At 37.5% G+C, this 17,195-nt stretch overlaps 3 protein-coding genes across 5 annotated transcripts; all 3 read right to left on the bottom strand.

The window, feature by feature from the left end:
• Window positions 1–1,294: 1,294 nt before the first annotated feature.
• LOC116128163 (putative pre-16S rRNA nuclease) lies at window positions 1,295–3,374 on the bottom strand. Its single transcript, XM_031413856.1, has 6 exons — window positions 2,886–3,374; window positions 2,754–2,813; window positions 2,543–2,655; window positions 2,176–2,244; window positions 1,863–1,914; window positions 1,295–1,771 (listed from the first exon to the last, which is right to left on the bottom strand). Exons 1-6 carry the CDS (start codon window positions 3,177–3,179, stop codon window positions 1,637–1,639), a joined length of 723 nt encoding a protein of 240 aa, XP_031269716.1. The 5' UTR covers window positions 3,180–3,374; the 3' UTR covers window positions 1,295–1,636.
• Window positions 3,375–3,439: 65 nt separating this feature from the next.
• LOC116128162 lies at window positions 3,440–7,321 on the bottom strand. Its single transcript, XM_031413855.1, has 2 exons — window positions 6,806–7,321; window positions 3,440–5,130 (listed from the first exon to the last, which is right to left on the bottom strand). Exons 1-2 carry the CDS (start codon window positions 7,169–7,171, stop codon window positions 3,799–3,801), a joined length of 1,698 nt encoding a protein of 565 aa, XP_031269715.1. The 5' UTR covers window positions 7,172–7,321; the 3' UTR covers window positions 3,440–3,798.
• Window positions 7,322–7,395: 74 nt separating this feature from the next.
• LOC116128161 (protein transport protein SEC16B homolog) lies at window positions 7,396–15,072 on the bottom strand. Of its 3 annotated transcripts, none has more exons than XM_031413852.1 (14): window positions 14,948–15,072; window positions 12,902–14,621; window positions 12,458–12,778; window positions 11,880–12,008; window positions 11,646–11,768; window positions 11,309–11,476; window positions 10,561–10,686; window positions 10,340–10,474; window positions 9,934–10,061; window positions 9,746–9,854; window positions 9,352–9,666; window positions 8,661–8,804; window positions 8,282–8,568; window positions 7,396–8,181 (listed from the first exon to the last, which is right to left on the bottom strand). In XM_031413852.1, exons 2-14 carry the CDS (start codon window positions 14,603–14,605, stop codon window positions 7,662–7,664), a joined length of 4,209 nt encoding a protein of 1,402 aa, XP_031269712.1. In that variant the 5' UTR covers window positions 14,606–14,621; window positions 14,948–15,072; the 3' UTR covers window positions 7,396–7,661. The 3 variants fall into 3 exon arrangements, with proteins under 3 accessions (XP_031269712.1, XP_031269713.1, XP_031269714.1); XM_031413853.1 differs by having other exon boundaries at window positions 12,902–14,626; window positions 14,948–15,046; XM_031413854.1 differs by having other exon boundaries at window positions 12,902–14,607; window positions 14,948–15,010.
• Window positions 15,073–17,195: the final 2,123 nt, after the last annotated feature.

The following is a 17,195-nucleotide window of genomic DNA, read 5'->3' on the forward strand; positions in this document are numbered from 1 at the left end:
TATATATATATATATATATATATATAGCCCCTTCTTTGCGTGCTGTCCTTGTCTCGTTGTGGTGTCTTCGAGTGAAGTAATCACATTTTTTCACGTTCCCTTTTGTTTGTACCGTTGGGACTTTATTAATTAATCATTACATCATCTCTCTGCGCGAGACTTTCCTGATATTTTTCCTGGCTAATTACTTTTAGCCCCCTATTTATGGTTCCAACTTCCAATTTCAAAAATACCAAATTCTAAGTTAATAACAAATAAAAATTAATATTTTTGTTTGTTTAATGTTAGATGTTATGCAAGGGAAAATAATATACTTTAATTTAAAAAAAAAGGGGTAACGTTTTTAGTGTTGAAATGAAAGTAATATTATATATATAATATTTTTCATACAACATAAACATAAGTTTATTTTTAATTTAAAATTAACCAATCATCCTTCATCACGTAGAAATATTATATAAAAATATTGTATTTATAATATTATCAGGAAAATGTCAATAAATGATAACTAAGGATTAAAAGAAATAGCCATATCTCCTTACGCTCGAAGATTTTTACTTAACCGTTAGAGCTATCAAGATGTCCTCTTAGATTCGATTAGCAATCTACCAAGATTTACGATGGGCATCTGAAGATTTACCGGTAAGATTCACAAATTATAAAGCGATATCTCCGCCGCATTAAGATTTTAAATTTAATGAAGTGAAAGTGAAGTTACAGTTCACTAAGTTGGCATAAAGAATTTGAATCTTGGAATCATCAACAAAATGAAAACGACATCTCGTACTCATCCTTTTATCACAAAAAGAAGCTAGGACTCGTGCAAAAACGCAAGCTGGCCGCTGGCATCAGTAATGTCATTGTCGCATATTTGACGATTCATTGTATTTCAAGTCTCAACATTCAAACAACAGATTCTTCACTTCGTCCCTCCTCGCTTATTTAGTCATTTTATGAATGAAGAGTGTTCCATTTCTGTAACATTGGCGGGATGCTCTGTCAAGTATTTATTATTTAAGTATTGAGTCGAATAGATTTTCAGACTCAATACTAACAAATCTGGGCAACCATGAGCTCCAAAATTCAATGCTCTAAATTGAATAAATCTATGTAGATTCTAATATTATGGTCATGAATCTAACTCCCATGTAGCAAAAAAATTCAACAGGTCATCCATTCTGCAGAGACCTGGTCGATGGTATAACAACTAATTTGAAACAATGAGTAATAATTTAAAGAATAAAAAGAGAGAAAGAATGAATGAATGTCGTCTTAACTTGATGAGTAAACTTTGCATTATATTTCGCCAGGACCAATATGATAAATAAAAGCTTTTTTCTCATATCTCCAGAAGAAAGCCTTGTAGATAGAAAAATCAAAGTTTTACCATCATAATATTAGAACATAAATACTTCCATACGAGCATTGCAGCCTGCAAAACACCTTCAATGCATCCAGATTTGCATATTTTCTCCCTTTTGCTTTGCTGAACTGCCATTTCACCAGGATTGATGAATTCCAATGAGCTTATGCATAAGAGAAAAAGACCATAGCCTGGTACTACTCCTACATTCTTGGAACCTCCCTACTTATGTGTGAATGAAGAAAAGAATATTGTTCGAGTATTTTGTTGTCACTACTCAAAATCTTCTGGGAAAAAATCCATGTCCTTCAATGCACCCTTTCTAAGTTTTTCTTGCAAATCCATATTCTTGGGCAGTACAATCTCAGTTCCCTGGCCTGACATGGAAAAGTATCTCTCTAGTAATATCTGCAACCCGAGAGAAAAAAATGAACATCTTATCCAAATATCAGAAAGTTGCTTCATAAATCTTACAACAATTATAGAATTCATCACATACCACAGCAGCATAGGCATCCGTTTTAGTTTGCCGGGCAGACTTGCTGAGGCCCCTGAAAGAGCATAGAGGAAATTATATCCTGGTATAGTAAAGACCCAATATATCTCCAACAGGAACTTAACCAATCCCACATATTTGCCAAATCCTATCATCCAGAGACTATTAACTAAATCTGCATCAGAGAAAAACTAAAAATCTTGAATCAGTGATTGGTTCTTAAACATTTCTGAGTTTTAGTTTACACACAACATATAATCAAAATAATCAACAACTATTTCATGCAAAAGAAAACGGCTTTTGAGAGAATAGTTACATGTCAATCATCAGGTTTGTGGCATCTGCTGATGTCCCATGTTCATCCTGAAGGTATACTCTGCAGCCCCTATTATTTAGAATCCCACATCAACAATTCAGTTTAAACAAGAAAGAGGGAGTTCTAGTAAACAATTATAAAATAAATTGAAACAATCACATGAAAAGAAAAAATGTTTCATATCCGCAAATAGACAAATGTCAAGGAAAATGATATTTCCATGAAGAAGCAACCGAGTCTAAATGCATCACACAAAATGTCCATTATAATTCAGCCTTAGTTCAAGTACAATCTTCGGAAAACCAATGCAAATCAACAAGTTGAAAAACAGCATAAATGAAGCAACATAGGGTATCTGATATCTGACCTCTCCGCAGCTCGAACTGCAAGTCTTCCAGCAACACTACGAACATTGTTGGATTGAGGAGTCTCTTTTCCATCGAAGGATTTAGGAAGCCCAACAATAAATTCGTCAACCTCCTACAGTTTCTCCTTCATGTTCGTTATTTATACAACCATATGTTTTAAAAAATTGAAAATAAAAATTTAATTTCAGGCTCGCTAACAACCATCATTACCTCCTTTTGTGCAATCTCAAGAAGCCGCAACTCAAGCTTCTGTCCTCTTAATTTTAAAACCTAGAAAAGAAACCCAACTTAACTTTCTGAATTTTAAAAACAAACCGATTATCAGTTGACGTGATTAATTACCGTGAGAGGGCGGACAGAGAAGCCTTTGCTAAGGGCAAGGCCGGTGCGAGACAATCCCAAGTCCACCCCGAGACTGAACCCTCCTCTCCATAGTGGGTCCCTCTTCCGCCGAATGGCATTCGGGAGAATTTCTCCTGTGGCCGATACAGCCCTTATTCTTAGCTCACAATTCCTGGTTCCAGTCAAGACTAGTCGCCGAGGAGTAGGGATACTATGGAACTTGGGATGGACATCCGTTATCGGGGAGAGATGAACCGGTACATCGAGAAAGGAATTGACACTCACTGAGCACATCTGGTAAGAGGTGGAGAGAAGGAAAGAATATAATTTGTTTTTTAGATTTTAGTTTCTATTTTTCTTCCTTAATTTAATTAGAATTTGTGATCTCGAGCAAAGCTTGTCTTTTTAATTTTTATTGAAGCAGTCAGAATATCTGAATTTTGAGAACTTGTATTTTCACTTAATTCATTTTGCCCATTTTGTATATCTGTTATTGCATTTTGAAATTTTGTATTCAATTTTGAGATTTAAAATTCATCCAGAGACCATTAATATAAAAGTGAAAAGAAAAAGCTCTCGTTTAGATTTGTAAATTAGGATTATATAAAAAGTCGACGAATCTACAATCAGCCAATGTAAGAAAGAGCTCAGAACGATGAAGAAGGGAGCGACAAAAGAGAAATCCATGTATGTCGTTGGAAGTCATATTAAACTTCATCAAACATTATCTTAGATACTTTGCTCTTTATCATGCAGCTGGGCATCCCCTTCTTCCTTAGGATCCTGCTTAATCTCCAATCCTGGACCCTGGTCCTCCTTTCACCACTGAATTATCTAAATCATCACCAGGTCTTGGCTGGACGGCATGATCTGACGAGGCAATTTCACATTTCGATATAAGGGCAGTTCCTTCCTATGAAATTTCAGAAAGAACTTGCTCTTCATTTATAACTGATGTGGTGACCAGGTTGTCACCGGAAAGACAGGATTTCTCTTCCAAAGCGGAAGATCCATTCTCTGCTTTGGTGTCAATAATCACATCTACTGGGGCATCAGGCTCTGTAGCGATAGACTCCTGCTGACCTTCAGCTTCCGTTGTAATATTACCTTTGATCCCCACCTCTGATATGGCCATTGATCCTTGAGTCTCAGGGTTATGTTGATACTTTATATCCTGACTTGACCCTGGAGCTGGTGCTGGTGCTGGTGCCACTGTAGCTGGTACTCCAGATACTTGAGCAGCCAGTAGTCCTGGCACCTGTGCGGCAAGTAATCCTGGTGCTTGAGTTTGAGAAAGTACATATGTCAGCAGCTGAGCCAGAACAACCTGTGGATCACTAACACCATGTTGGACTTGAGGAATGACAGAAGATGAGGAGGTGTTGAAGTTAGGCGGGTAGAGTGCTTGTAGCCCTGCTTCTCCATACAATGCCCGGTGACCATGAAACCGCTTAACATTCATCAGGTGCTTTTTACCAGCCAAATGACTGTCAAAAACAACCTGCGACTCACACCTGACATTACACAACTCACATATAAAAGGAATCACCTCTTTGGGTTTGGCAGGCTCAACAGGTTGTCTGGGCCCTTCATTAGGTCTCCTATACTTACCCCCTCGCCCTCCTCTCATCTTGCGCTTGAAACCACGGTTACGACCATCAAATTGATCCCTCGACTTTCTTTGAGGTTCTGCTGCAGAATCCTCCGTGTGAACTTTAGAGTTCTCAACTACATCTTTATGCAGCTCAGTCTCGATATTGTTATCATCAGTAAGAGCTTGGGAGGGTAAACTCTGCTCTGGGGCTTGTTTTTCCTCAGATCTCTGAACTTTCTGAGGCTGAATAAGTTCTGGTTGACTTCCAGAATTTGGAATTTGAACATTCTGCTGTTGTGTTATGACTTTATTAAATAAGTCTGCATGTGTTTGCAAATTTTTCTTATGTCGCTTTCCATTCTTATGCTGCTCCAGGATTTCTGGTGTGTTGCAGTCAACCCTACAAAGTTCACACCATGCCATACGTGGAGGTGGCCAGGTAGCGGGAGGTACTTGGGCTGGTACAGTTGATGGTATCTGCCCAGGAACTGAAGCTGAAGGTGTAGAATTTGATGCTGCACCATGTGATGGAAAGTAGCTACCACCACCCTGGCCACGTCCCTGATTATCTGGTTTAGGGTCTCGACCACGACCCCGTCTAAAAGGTCTGCCATCATTTCTACTGCCACCTCTATATGCAGATTGGCCAATCTGCAAAATAGCATTCTAGGATAAAGTGCACCATGTAAAAATATAACTGCTAAATTCTGCAATGATCAAGTGAAAAATAACAAAATATAATGTAACAAAATGTATGCTAAACATATACAAGTCTAGCAAGATATTAACAAGACAAAAGAAGAAAACTTTTTTTCTTTCTTTGATAGAATGACGATGACTTATGTACAAATACTGAGTTTTACTCAGTCTAATTAAAAATAGACAAAGTTTATGATCTAAGTGGTTCTGGTATGGGATACACAAAACTGAAATACAAGCAGGTGTTCAGAATAAATATCTAATTTCTGTAAACAGGCTAATAATGAGAAACCCGGGATGTCAGAGAATGGTTCTTCACTGTCCTCACTATTCCAAGTCCTAATTCATCCTCAGACATGACATCTTCCTTATATATATATAAAGGAACACCCCTATTACACATGCTTCAATGATTTGATGATCATCAAACAAAAAACACAGTTTCTTGAAAATGAAATCAACCATCAGAGATTCCTCCAACCAAAATTATCAATGCATGCTTCTCCATTCACAGACATTCAGGCAGCACCCACATACAAGATGTAAGCAAACCTCTATAACTCACAATTAAGCCTTAAGATCCTGAACAAAAGGATCAACGCTCACCTAACTCCAAATAAATAACAAAACATCTTGTTTAAAACAGAATTGTGGATGGTGCATCACAAGATACGTTTTAAAATACCATACAGTCAAGTGGCAGAAAGAACACAAAGGTTAGCTCAACATATCTATCATGACAAGTAGCAACGTAAATTAAATTATCACACCATAACAAGCAATGGTAGTCAACAAACAGAAATTTGAGTAAGAAAGATATCATCAAAATCACTTGATCTGAAAGATCACATCTAAAAGGATGCCAACATGCCCACGTGATCTCTAAAGCAACCAGTAAGGATCCATTCATATACATGTACAATGTGCACCGAACTTTTATTGCCACAATTGCTGCATAGGCTAAAACTGGTCACTATAGGGGTTGTGGCCAAGTTAGCAATCATAGTTACTTTGATCTGGAAAAGCACAGCTTTAAAGATGCCAACATGCCCACATGACTCTAAAGTAACCAGCAAAGATCCATCACTATACATCTATAATGTGGACCCAAAAACTGAAGCCACAATTGCTGTTTAAACTACATCTGGTCGCTCTAGGGGTTCATGGCCAAGTCAGCATAGCTCACTTCTCATTTCTTATAAGAAATTGGATTAAGTGCCAAGAATGCAATACCTATCAGCTCTGCTGTCCCGATGATATTCCCATATACGGCTGAAGGAGCACACCAAAATATCTACTCCAACATAATATTAAAATGTCAAATATCAAGTCAAAAAATCGAAAAAATCTTCAACCCAGCACAAAGTTTGTGACCAAGAAAAAACCCTAAGAGGCAGCAAAGAACCTAAGCCGAGCCAACAAAAGAGATTGCCGAAACGGAAAACAATCAAACAATTTCCACAAACTTCACCAGGAAATGAATACAGAAAAAAACAAAAGTAAGAGATATAATTCGAGGCAACATTCTTTCGAGAATCAAGGCTTATAACAAGGACCAAATTCAATCGGGTAAATCATATGTACAAAGACGTAAAGAAATCCAATGTTGGCTGCAAAATTCAATTACCCGGGGGTGCGTGCTCCACTGTGGCGCATCCATATTGGGTGTCCCTGCAAATTGTGTGAAATTAGATTGATTATCAGTAACTCCATGAGAATAATAAGCATTCTGGTGGTTCTGGAAATGGAGAGTGTCGGGCGGGACTGGAACACCCGGAGGATGAACGGAGGCGGATTCTTGATGAAATTGTTGAGGGTAACAAGCGGAGGCGTAATGTTGAGAAGAGTAATATTGTTGCTGTTGTTGATGATGATGATCATAAGCATAATAGGGTTGCAATTGAGATGGGTCGTAAGCTTCTGCCGCTTGTGGCTGAGGTTGATATTGCTGGTAATATTGTTGGTAGTGTTGGTGTTCGGTGGTGTGATCCATGGCGCTCTTCTGTATAAAATTTAACCAACAATTGCGATTATGCGTCACTGTTTCTCATGCCTGTTGTTGTGGAAGAAAGGAGACGTCAACAGCTGGAGAATGGAGATAGATTTCTTCACAGCCCATTTTGAGGAATTTAATTCCGGGCAAGGGCCCCTGGACTTTTTTATTTTGGGCCGGACTTTTGGTTACCTTAACAAATGATATTCACGTATCCAAACAAATTAATCCGTAATTACTCCTTCAATCCCATTATTATTCACGTTGATATTATTTGTGTTCATCAGATATAATAATATACTGTTTCTATATGGTAATTGAATACAGTATAGAGGTTTACAGTAGTTTTAGAGGGGGTTTCACCAAAAACTAGAAACTCCCATTAATGCCTTACCTAACTCTTGTCCTTCCAGCACAACGAGGTGACTACACTCCTAAAATTGTATGATCAAGAAGCAAAACTATCGATTTACAACTGTTCCTGGAAACCTTATAATTCAACTTCATCAAAGGCATCTCGGCTATTAGCACCCTTTGAAAATTGGTTTGATGGAGGATCAGAATAAGCTGGTGTAGGTGACCCTAGTGCTTCCCCAAGAGGTTTTATTTCATTCATCATAGGACTGCTAGCATCACTAAGGCTTCCACTCCATGATGCTGCTCGCCGGGACTGAGTAGAAGAGTTATTACCATGTGACACCACCCCTGTTCTCTTGAATACGATATTATCCACACTAGGAAACCGTTGCATGGTTGTTGCTGGTGTGTATGCTAATGTCGGTGGAGGCGAGAAAGACCCCTTAAATGATGTTGGGGATTTGGGATTTTCATTGGTCACAGTAGTTTCCTGAATAATCTCCCCAGTTGTTTGAACTGTCTCTTCACCGATGGTAACTGGACCTGGGACGAAGAACTTGGGATTGGGACCAGCCCCAGATTTGGAAGAAGGAATAGGAGACTGGAATAAATTAGTTGAGGTACCACCACTTTTGTTGAAAGTGTCGACATACCTGAAGATATTTCAAGTATATTTAACATTATCAGATGGTCGGAATAACCAAATGCGTAAGGAAATCAAATGAATTTTCAGGCAGCTACATTATTCTATACCTTGAACGAACACTCATCCGTCCACGAGCAGAAAATTGATTTGAACTGGGTGGAATGGGTGGTATTCCTGAACTCCCTTCAGAAGTAATAGGGCTCTGAGTTTCTGGGCCAGTATTTGTGTGCAAGCTTTCAATTTTAGGAGTATCATTAACAGTGTTATCCTGGAACGCTGCAAAAGTTGGTGGAGGAGCCAAGGCAGTTTCCTCTGCAGGAGGTTCAACTCCTTCCTCAACCCATCGCTTAAGCTTATCATCATAATCGAATTTATTCTTCTCACCCAATTTAGCCTTAACCAGAAACATGTACAATAAACAGTCAAGCTGAGCTAAAAAGATAATCCATACAAGTGTCTTAAGAGTCATTAACTCCAAAAAAATACCTGTCTGTCTGGACGAGATCTTAAGACCAACCCAACAGTCTTCTGGAATAGCTGTGAACCAAAACGACCAAAGCGAGATGACCCAACAGAGACTGCTACCTGTTCTTGTGTATCAGATATGTTTGATTCCTTGGAAGAATCAACCTGATTGAATAAAAAAAAATAGATGTAAGATCTATGGAACTGGTATCTTTATTCATTTCTTAGTAGTGGTTCAAAAAATATAATATAAAACATAGTATCAGATATGAGATCTCTTCCCTTATGCCCTCCCTAATAGGTTTTCTTTATCAAAATAGCTACAGTGAGTCATTGGAATCATGATCACTTCTTTTCTGGCACTACGGTTTAAATATGAGAGAACAGAGAATAACAAAATGTATATGCTGTTCGTTTACAAAATATAACAGAATGGACTGAAATAACTCATTTAGAGTTCAACGCTTGACATAAGAGCTAAACCTCTCAACTTCTCAGTTAATGACCCCCATGATAGTCGATCATTTTTCTCAAGAAACTAATTTAGTAAAGAGCTGAAACAATAGACTGTCCCAACTCCTAATGATAAGTTAGTAAATTAATACTTCTTTTGAAAGGGCTCAAAGGAGGGAAAACTTGTCCACAGCAATTGAGCATTAAAATATTTCAGAGAAATTGTACCTCTAATAGGCAAGGAACATAATATATTTACCTTACTTGGGTTTCTACCAAAGTCAGGTTCCGAAATACTTCTGTTAGGCATGTCGAGTTGATTGGTCCCACCAGTCCACTCACTTATGGGTTCCACTGAGGCGGAAGCCATTAAAGAAGACATGGTCGTTGACGAATAACTACTAGTTACATGCTGACCTCCTTGTTGGTGAGCAAATTCATTGTACAGTACATTGTGTGGTTTTGAAGGAACAGGTGGCGGTATGCTTCCAACAACACGATTAGCAGTACTATCAAAGAAGGTGCGTAATTTACCAACCAGCTTGGTTGGAGCCAAATTCGTGGTATAACCAACCTGTACATAAAATCATATTCATAAGAAATAAAAAGTAGATAGCTGGAATGATGAAATAAACAAAATGTCAGAGAGATACCTGTTGGTGGCTTCTTAATCGCTCCTCAAGAGAGGACACTAATTGTTTCCATGTGTCCACTTCTGGTGTTCGATCTGTTCTCAGAGACTTCAAAATCACTTGACAGTACCTGAGCCAACATGTCATGTTAAAAAATCGAAAGCAAACCAGTGAAAACAGTATCTTAAACGATTGGATATCATTCATACTTCAATGAATCTGCAACTTTTCCAACTTCAGCCAGCATGTGAGCGTAAATAAGCTTATATGGCTGAAAAGGTAGGAGGAGAAATTGAGAATTTCCAGCCACTTTTGCATATTCATATAACTCCGTCCTCTGCCAAGATATTCAGAAGGCTAGTTCAGATGCATTTCTTTTTAATATAGAGGACAGAAAGCTGTCAAATGCAACATCTTCCTACTCCGAACAAACAAGTGCTGGAGACATGAATTTATCCAAAACTTCTCCAAGAGGCTGCTAGTTTTAAGTAACATGAATTTACTAGCTATGAGGTAAGCATTATAAGCAGGAGTATGAAGATTGAATTCTGCTTTGCCACTATCAAAAAATTCCCCTTGTAATTATTAAGAGAAAAATGAATAATGTTTAAACACCTGAATGGCCTCAGGACTAGCATATGTTCGTGGAAATTTCCAATGATCTGCACCGATAAGACACAGTCTTGCACTGTCCGAATAAGGTTCAAAGTTGGATTCTGCAACTAAATAACATAAATGTGCAGCAGTAACCTGTCAAATTACCTTTTGTTAAGGAAGATGTGAGGAAAAATATAAGTCTTTCACAAGAGAAAGGAAAATAGTTACATGCAACCTACCTCACCCCTCTCCTTCCATAAGCAGTCACCAAGATGAATCATAACAAGCTCATCACCTTTTGTTCTGTTTGCAGTGATGATGGCTAGGTTCTCTTCCCATTTATCTAACATACAATTAGCCCCAATCTGTAGTTCGAAGAATTAATAATATTCGTGGAAAAAGCCACCGGAAACATATTTCAATAAAATTAGATCAAAAGAAAATACATAAAGTCAGTTGTTCTTCCTCACCTAATAGGTTAGGAAAACCTTTTTTAAGAGGAAAAAAAGAACTTCCATATTCAGCATCATGAGATATTATAAGGTTTTAAAATTATATACAATATAAGTTGATGCAATAAGAAGCAATTTATTTCCTTATGGTTCTTGTATGTAAATCGGAATCCATAGTTCCATATCGATCTAGATTGACCCCAGTGCTCATCCCACATCTAAGATTTAAATAAATAAATTAGTGGGAAAACAGAGCTAGAGTCTCAACCCAACACAACTACTCTGCCTCTATCAATGCATTCAGCTACTGATTAATCTGTACCCTAAAACCTACTTATTAACAAGCAAATTAACTTCTATCTTCAAGTGTGTTCCTAAACAGAAGTGCTAAACATATGCTGATGAAACCAAATGCTTTGGAAGTTCAACTCAACACCTGCCTCACACAATCATATTGGTTGCATAGCTGAGACCTGCTGAACACAATCCTCAAAATCAAACTTACAATGGAGCATAAGTACTCAAATTAATATACCTGTACAGGCTGTTGATATGTATTTATAGAATTCGGGATAATGCTAGTAGTTTTGTCATAGGAAAACACATCTGCAGGCTGCCCTGCAATTAACAGGCACAATGTTCGCAACGGTGACCCTGCTACTAACTGCTTAAGTGCCATTTGCTTCACAGTATCACCATAAAACTGCATTCAATTATAAAAAAGACAAATAAGTATTAGCAGCAAGCAGAATTCATATCTTAAATCTCCTAACAAATGCAAATTTATAATAAAAAAAGGATCAACTATAAAATATCCCCAGAAAGCAAGTTTTAGAGACTTCCAAGATAATGTAAAAAGTGATGGCAAGTACCTGATCACCAAGTTGAGATGCAAGAACAAGTGCCAGTCCCCATAATTGACCTTCTTTTGCACGTTGCAAAGCTTCTTTTTTTCTACCAGACACAAGAAGCTTCTGTACCTCTAAAGCAGTTGCCTAAACCAACGATAAGTGCCTATTATAGAGAGTTCTATAAAGTTCCATTATAAAGAGAATATAGCATAAGAAAACTAATGCAAGAAACCAGGATGAGGTGACACGGTGTACCTGAATCTGTGCTTCAGCAGGCAAATTCTGTAGGCAGTATGTTAGGGCACCATAGTCACTCAATTGCACATCATTTTTTTTGGTAGACCCAAACAGCTTAGCAACGGCTGACTCTGGACAATCACTTTCCTAATTCCAAAATTTAAAAAAGAGAAGAAAAACTAAGAAATAAATCTCACTAACAACACCCATGAGAAAGCTGCTGTGAGAAATAATGAGCTATATGGATAACTTTACCAAAGGATTGAGGCTGAAGCAAAAAGTAGTCTGTCTTCAACATATAGGGCAGCTATCAAATCGATAACTACCTAATCCAGAATGATATATAAAACAAGCATGGTTCTATAACCAAATCAATAGTATATAAAAGATTTTGCACACTATCAATAGTTAAGCAGATCGGTAAGCAGCACATTAATCATGGATGGTAGATAAATTTAAGGTGTTAAAAAACAATAAGAAAAGAAAACTAGGTTCTTCACCCATGACTTTATCATAATCTTGTTATAAACAGGAAAAAAACTAAGACAAACAATCACTCAGAACTGAATAAATACAAACACTTGGGAGTAACTGACCTTCAATAATGGGTCAGTGCCAAAAGGAGATCGAAGTTTTCCATAATACTGACATGCTATTTTTAGCAAAGAGTACAGTAGTCTCATTACTTCTCCATTTCTATTGTCAGCACTTGGGACTTCAAAGTTTGCAATCCTCTCATCAATCCACTTGTTCAACTCTTTATTTCCAACATTTCCACCAACCAATGGGCCAGGAAAAGATTGCAGGCACAATGTGTGGAAGTAGTCACAAGTACCCAATCCAAACCTTGATGCAGAAGTCTTGTCCATCACAACTTCCATCAAGTTGAGAACATTGACCACACCTCCTAATGGATCCTTCATATCAAACAAATACCATTTAGTGACGGCAGAACAGTTAAGAGAAACATACATATCTATATATCGGAGAGAAAATAAATGCTACGTGGAAAGAAACTAGCAAATAGGATAAGGCCTAACCTTCCTTCCAAATGAGGAGTTTGTGTCGAAAGTACTGCAATTTTTTAAGACCACTATTTTTCCACCAAATCCAAAAGTAACTAAGGCATGTGGAGGACGCCCTGCAGATGACCTACCTTCGCTGGGTACATAAGGGAACTGATTGTCACTCAGGAGTTGCTGCTGTTTTGGAAAACTAACAGGTTTCTGACTATCAAAGTAACCTGCTTTGAAATGCATTAGTTGGCTTGACTCCATCTTGGTCTGGTAATGATGCTCAGAAAACCGCTGGGAGGGAATAAAGTTTTGAAATCCAGAAACCCCATTACTATTATCAAGATTCCAATTTGCTTGCTCAAATTGAGCAACTGATCCAGAGGGTCTGAATTCAGCTTTTCCTTCTGCAGAATTGTTCACATGACTAGTTGAATCAAATAAGTTGTCTGATTGTTTGTTATCTGTAAAACCAGTGGTCTCACTTTTGGCAACTTGCTGGTTTTGCCACATATTTGTATTTTTCTGATTGTAGTTGTTCACAGATCCATCCCAGTTCACATTATGGCCTTCAGGACCAAGGCCTTGTGACCCATAATTTTCAATAATGTCATTTTGAAGTTGCTGATTATAAGCTAAAGTGGCTGACTGATTGGTAGCTGGAGTACAAGACTCCAACAATCTCCATTCTTGTGCAATTGTATCATAGTACCAACCAGGATACTGGGGATCAAACACCATATGTGATGGGTATTCAGCAGTCCCTGGTGAAATCTGATTCCAGTTGGATACACTAACATCTGTAGCTCCCTCAGTCACATTTTCTACAATGGATTCAGACTGAAATGCTTGCTGCAGATGATATACAGCCGAACTTTGTTCTGAACCACTAACATATTGGGCATTCACATCATAACTACCTACAGCATCCACACTACCAATTGTGCTCAAATCTGCATTATATCCATCCAACTGATGCCATTGCCCAGTTTTTGGGTCATACCTCCATCCTGGATAAAGATTTTCCCAGTTCTGACTACTACTCATATCCTGCCCCGTTATATTCTGTTCTGAATTTTGATCATGATTCTGCAAGTCTAGATTTTGCCCATAAGTAGAGGAACCCAAATCATTAACTGAATTTCCCAAAACACCAACCTCACTAACAAATTTAGCTCCTGAACTATCTGTGTTCCCCAAATTTGCAAATGGATCTCCAGAATCATCCCCAAATTCATTGAAAAAACCAGAGTTTGACGGCAATCCATTACTATCATCAACATTCTGATCAGAGTCAAATGAACTCCAGTGAACCACTTTCACACCGGTTCCTGTACTAATGCTACTCTTATCTATTGCATGGTCATTCAATGCACCTTCCTCAAACAACCCCACTTCACTGGACTCATTTACACTACTAGGTATCACTGTATTGCTCTCTTTAACCACCAAACTGTCCTCATTATCATTTGATGATGCCAAAACGACACCATTTTCATCACCCTCTAACTCTTCAAAACTAAAATTAATATTATCGCCAGAGTTCACTCTAGTGGGACCAACATCACCGATAGTCGGACGGGAAAATGCGTTTGCCTTGTCTGCATCATCAACTTTTACAGGACTAGGCCCAGATCCAGTGTAAGTAATGTCGTCATCATCATCATTGACTAGCTTATCAAAAAAATCCTCGTCCGTCTGATCCTCAGCCTCAAATAGAGGAGACGCCATCTCTACAATAAACCCTCTGTCCTATCAACAACATCACAATTCACAATACAAGTCAACCTTAATTTTAGACTGAACGCACTTATAAAATTCAATGCATAAACATAACTGAATTTATACTAAACAAAGGCATTCTACAATAAAAACAAAAATAAAATTAGGATTTATAAGAGCGTATCAGCTAATCAGCAACTCATAAGAATCTTGGAATTGAATAGTCTTTGCTAGAACCATTAATTTAAATAAACAAAAGAAGGATAAAAGACAGTTAAACAGAGACTTAAATTAGAATTATTTAAAACAGAAAATTTAACGAAAACAAAGAGAATAATTAAATGGACTTACCAATAAACTAAGCACCGAGAGGGAAGAGAAGAGTAGACCGAAGGGGAAAGAGAGTTGAGACAAAATTTAGATTTGGCGCAACGGGCGACAGGTCACCGCGCTCATAAAATAACCTCATATTTATAGGTAAGGTTGTTTAAGACTTTTTGAGGAGCACGTGAGATTGCTATAAATATTTGAAGCGGGGTAGGTAGTGGATTAAAGAAATCAATAGATAATGGTCGACTTTTTTGTATGGGTAAATTCCACAATCTCCTGTCTATAAATTAATAACGTAATTGATTTGACAATTTCCCTATCCTTACATACACGGGCCATTCCAGGCCCGAGCATTACTCACCTCGGGCTGTCCAATTTAAAGGCCTCCGAAATTCTTGGCCCAATGGATCTAAGTTTTACATTTTATACAAGGGGTGGATTACGAACTTGTACAAATAATTAAATATGACTGTATGATATAATAATGTTACACATCTCAAACAAATGTCCATAAAATCTCATCTATACTATCTGACATATAATTTACCGAATTTTCTTTTTTTTTTTTTGTTGAAATAGGGTGTCCGAGAAATTTGTTCGTGTCTCAACTAATCCCTATAGATAATGGGAGGCACTGATACTCAAACCTAAGACCGTGTGCCTAAACCATACGTCCATATAGGTAATGTGTTTGTATTATTCTATGAATGTAATTAGATTATAAATTGTGCATTTCTTATGGTGGACCACATATTTGAATAATACTATATATCATGCTAAAGTGATTAACTATTTCAAAGACGAGATTCAAACTTGAAACCGTACGCCTAAACTACACATCTATATAGATAACGTGTTTGTATTATTCTATGAATGTAATTATATTATAAATTGTGCATTTCTTATGATGGACCACGTATTTGAATAATACTATATAGATCATATTAAAGTGATTAACTATTTAATAGTTGAATTAAATTTTTGAATTTATATTTGAAAATGAAAATCAAACGCGTTTTGGTGATTGTGATGGCAAGATAGCAACCCCATAATCCGGTCACGGGATGTTGCGGGCCAATATTGCCTATTCACACTCGCCTGAGCTGGAGACAGCCCATGGGTTATTGCCCAATTCCATTCCCATGATGATTCGCTTTCATAACCAAGAGCGAGAGGAATAAGCATTGAAAAGAGGAAGTTGGTAGAGCTTGTGACCTTTCATCTCATCTCACAGTTTATTTATGTTAAAAGTATGTCTTCACATGTTCATGTGATTCTGAATCTAACACGAGCTTCATATAAAAATACCAAGTAAAATTTCATTCGCCTTTCCCAACTACACTGCAACTTTTCTCTTTGTATACGCTATATGATTATTCATATACCACTCATCTCTCATTAAACATGTGGTTATCGTTACTGGTTTTGACTTCTCTTATAAAAATCAATAGGAACCATGGCTGCGGCCAACATAAATAAATACAAGCCAACGTTTACGGTTGAAAAATAGGTCAAAGAATGATGTATAACCCATGTATATGTACTGTAGAGGAGATATTTTATTTAAGAATAGGCTTGGATTAATGGTCAAGCCAAACACCATATATACGACGTAGTCCATTACTCCATGTTTGCATTCAACTAACTACCAAAGATTTAATGTTGGATGGTGATCGGACATTTCCCCACTTAGCATGATCTAAAATCCCAGATATGATGTTTGACTTGTTGTTGGTGGTGGTGGTGGTGTTGTGGTGGTGGGTTTTGCCGTGACCGCGTTGGAGATCCCATCCCACTTACTAGTTGGCTAGTAGGAGGGAGGGTTTTGAGTATGTATGACTTTGAAGGAGGGAGGGCATGGAATGATGGTGTTTGTGCCTTTGTGGTGGCGTGAACCTCAGGTAAGGTCAAAATATGGCATAGAAAAAGTTTAAATTTAGAAATGGTAAGTCTAATAATAAAAATGTTGAAATCGTTGTTAGGTGGGTTTTAATTTAGAAATGGTTTTTGATCCATAAAGCATTTAAAGTTGTTTTTAATGGAAACATTATTAAATACATTCTAAAGATGATATTTGCGTAAGGATGGATGACTTTTTCGAATGCAAGTTTGGGTTTGGCAGTATAATTATTTAATTACTCACATGTTACTCAACCCAAATCTCTGTTATACCAAAATCAACATCTTTTGTTTAGGTATGAGAATATGTATAAATAATGTACACCACTAGAAATTGCAGGTCAATATGCACGATCCATGTGAGTGGCCA

The sequence above is a fragment of the Pistacia vera genome, unplaced genomic scaffold (genome assembly GCF_008641045.1).
Source record: "Pistacia vera cultivar Batoury unplaced genomic scaffold, PisVer_v2 Contig197, whole genome shotgun sequence".
In the NCBI taxonomy this organism is placed as follows: domain Eukaryota; kingdom Viridiplantae; phylum Streptophyta; class Magnoliopsida; order Sapindales; family Anacardiaceae; genus Pistacia; species Pistacia vera.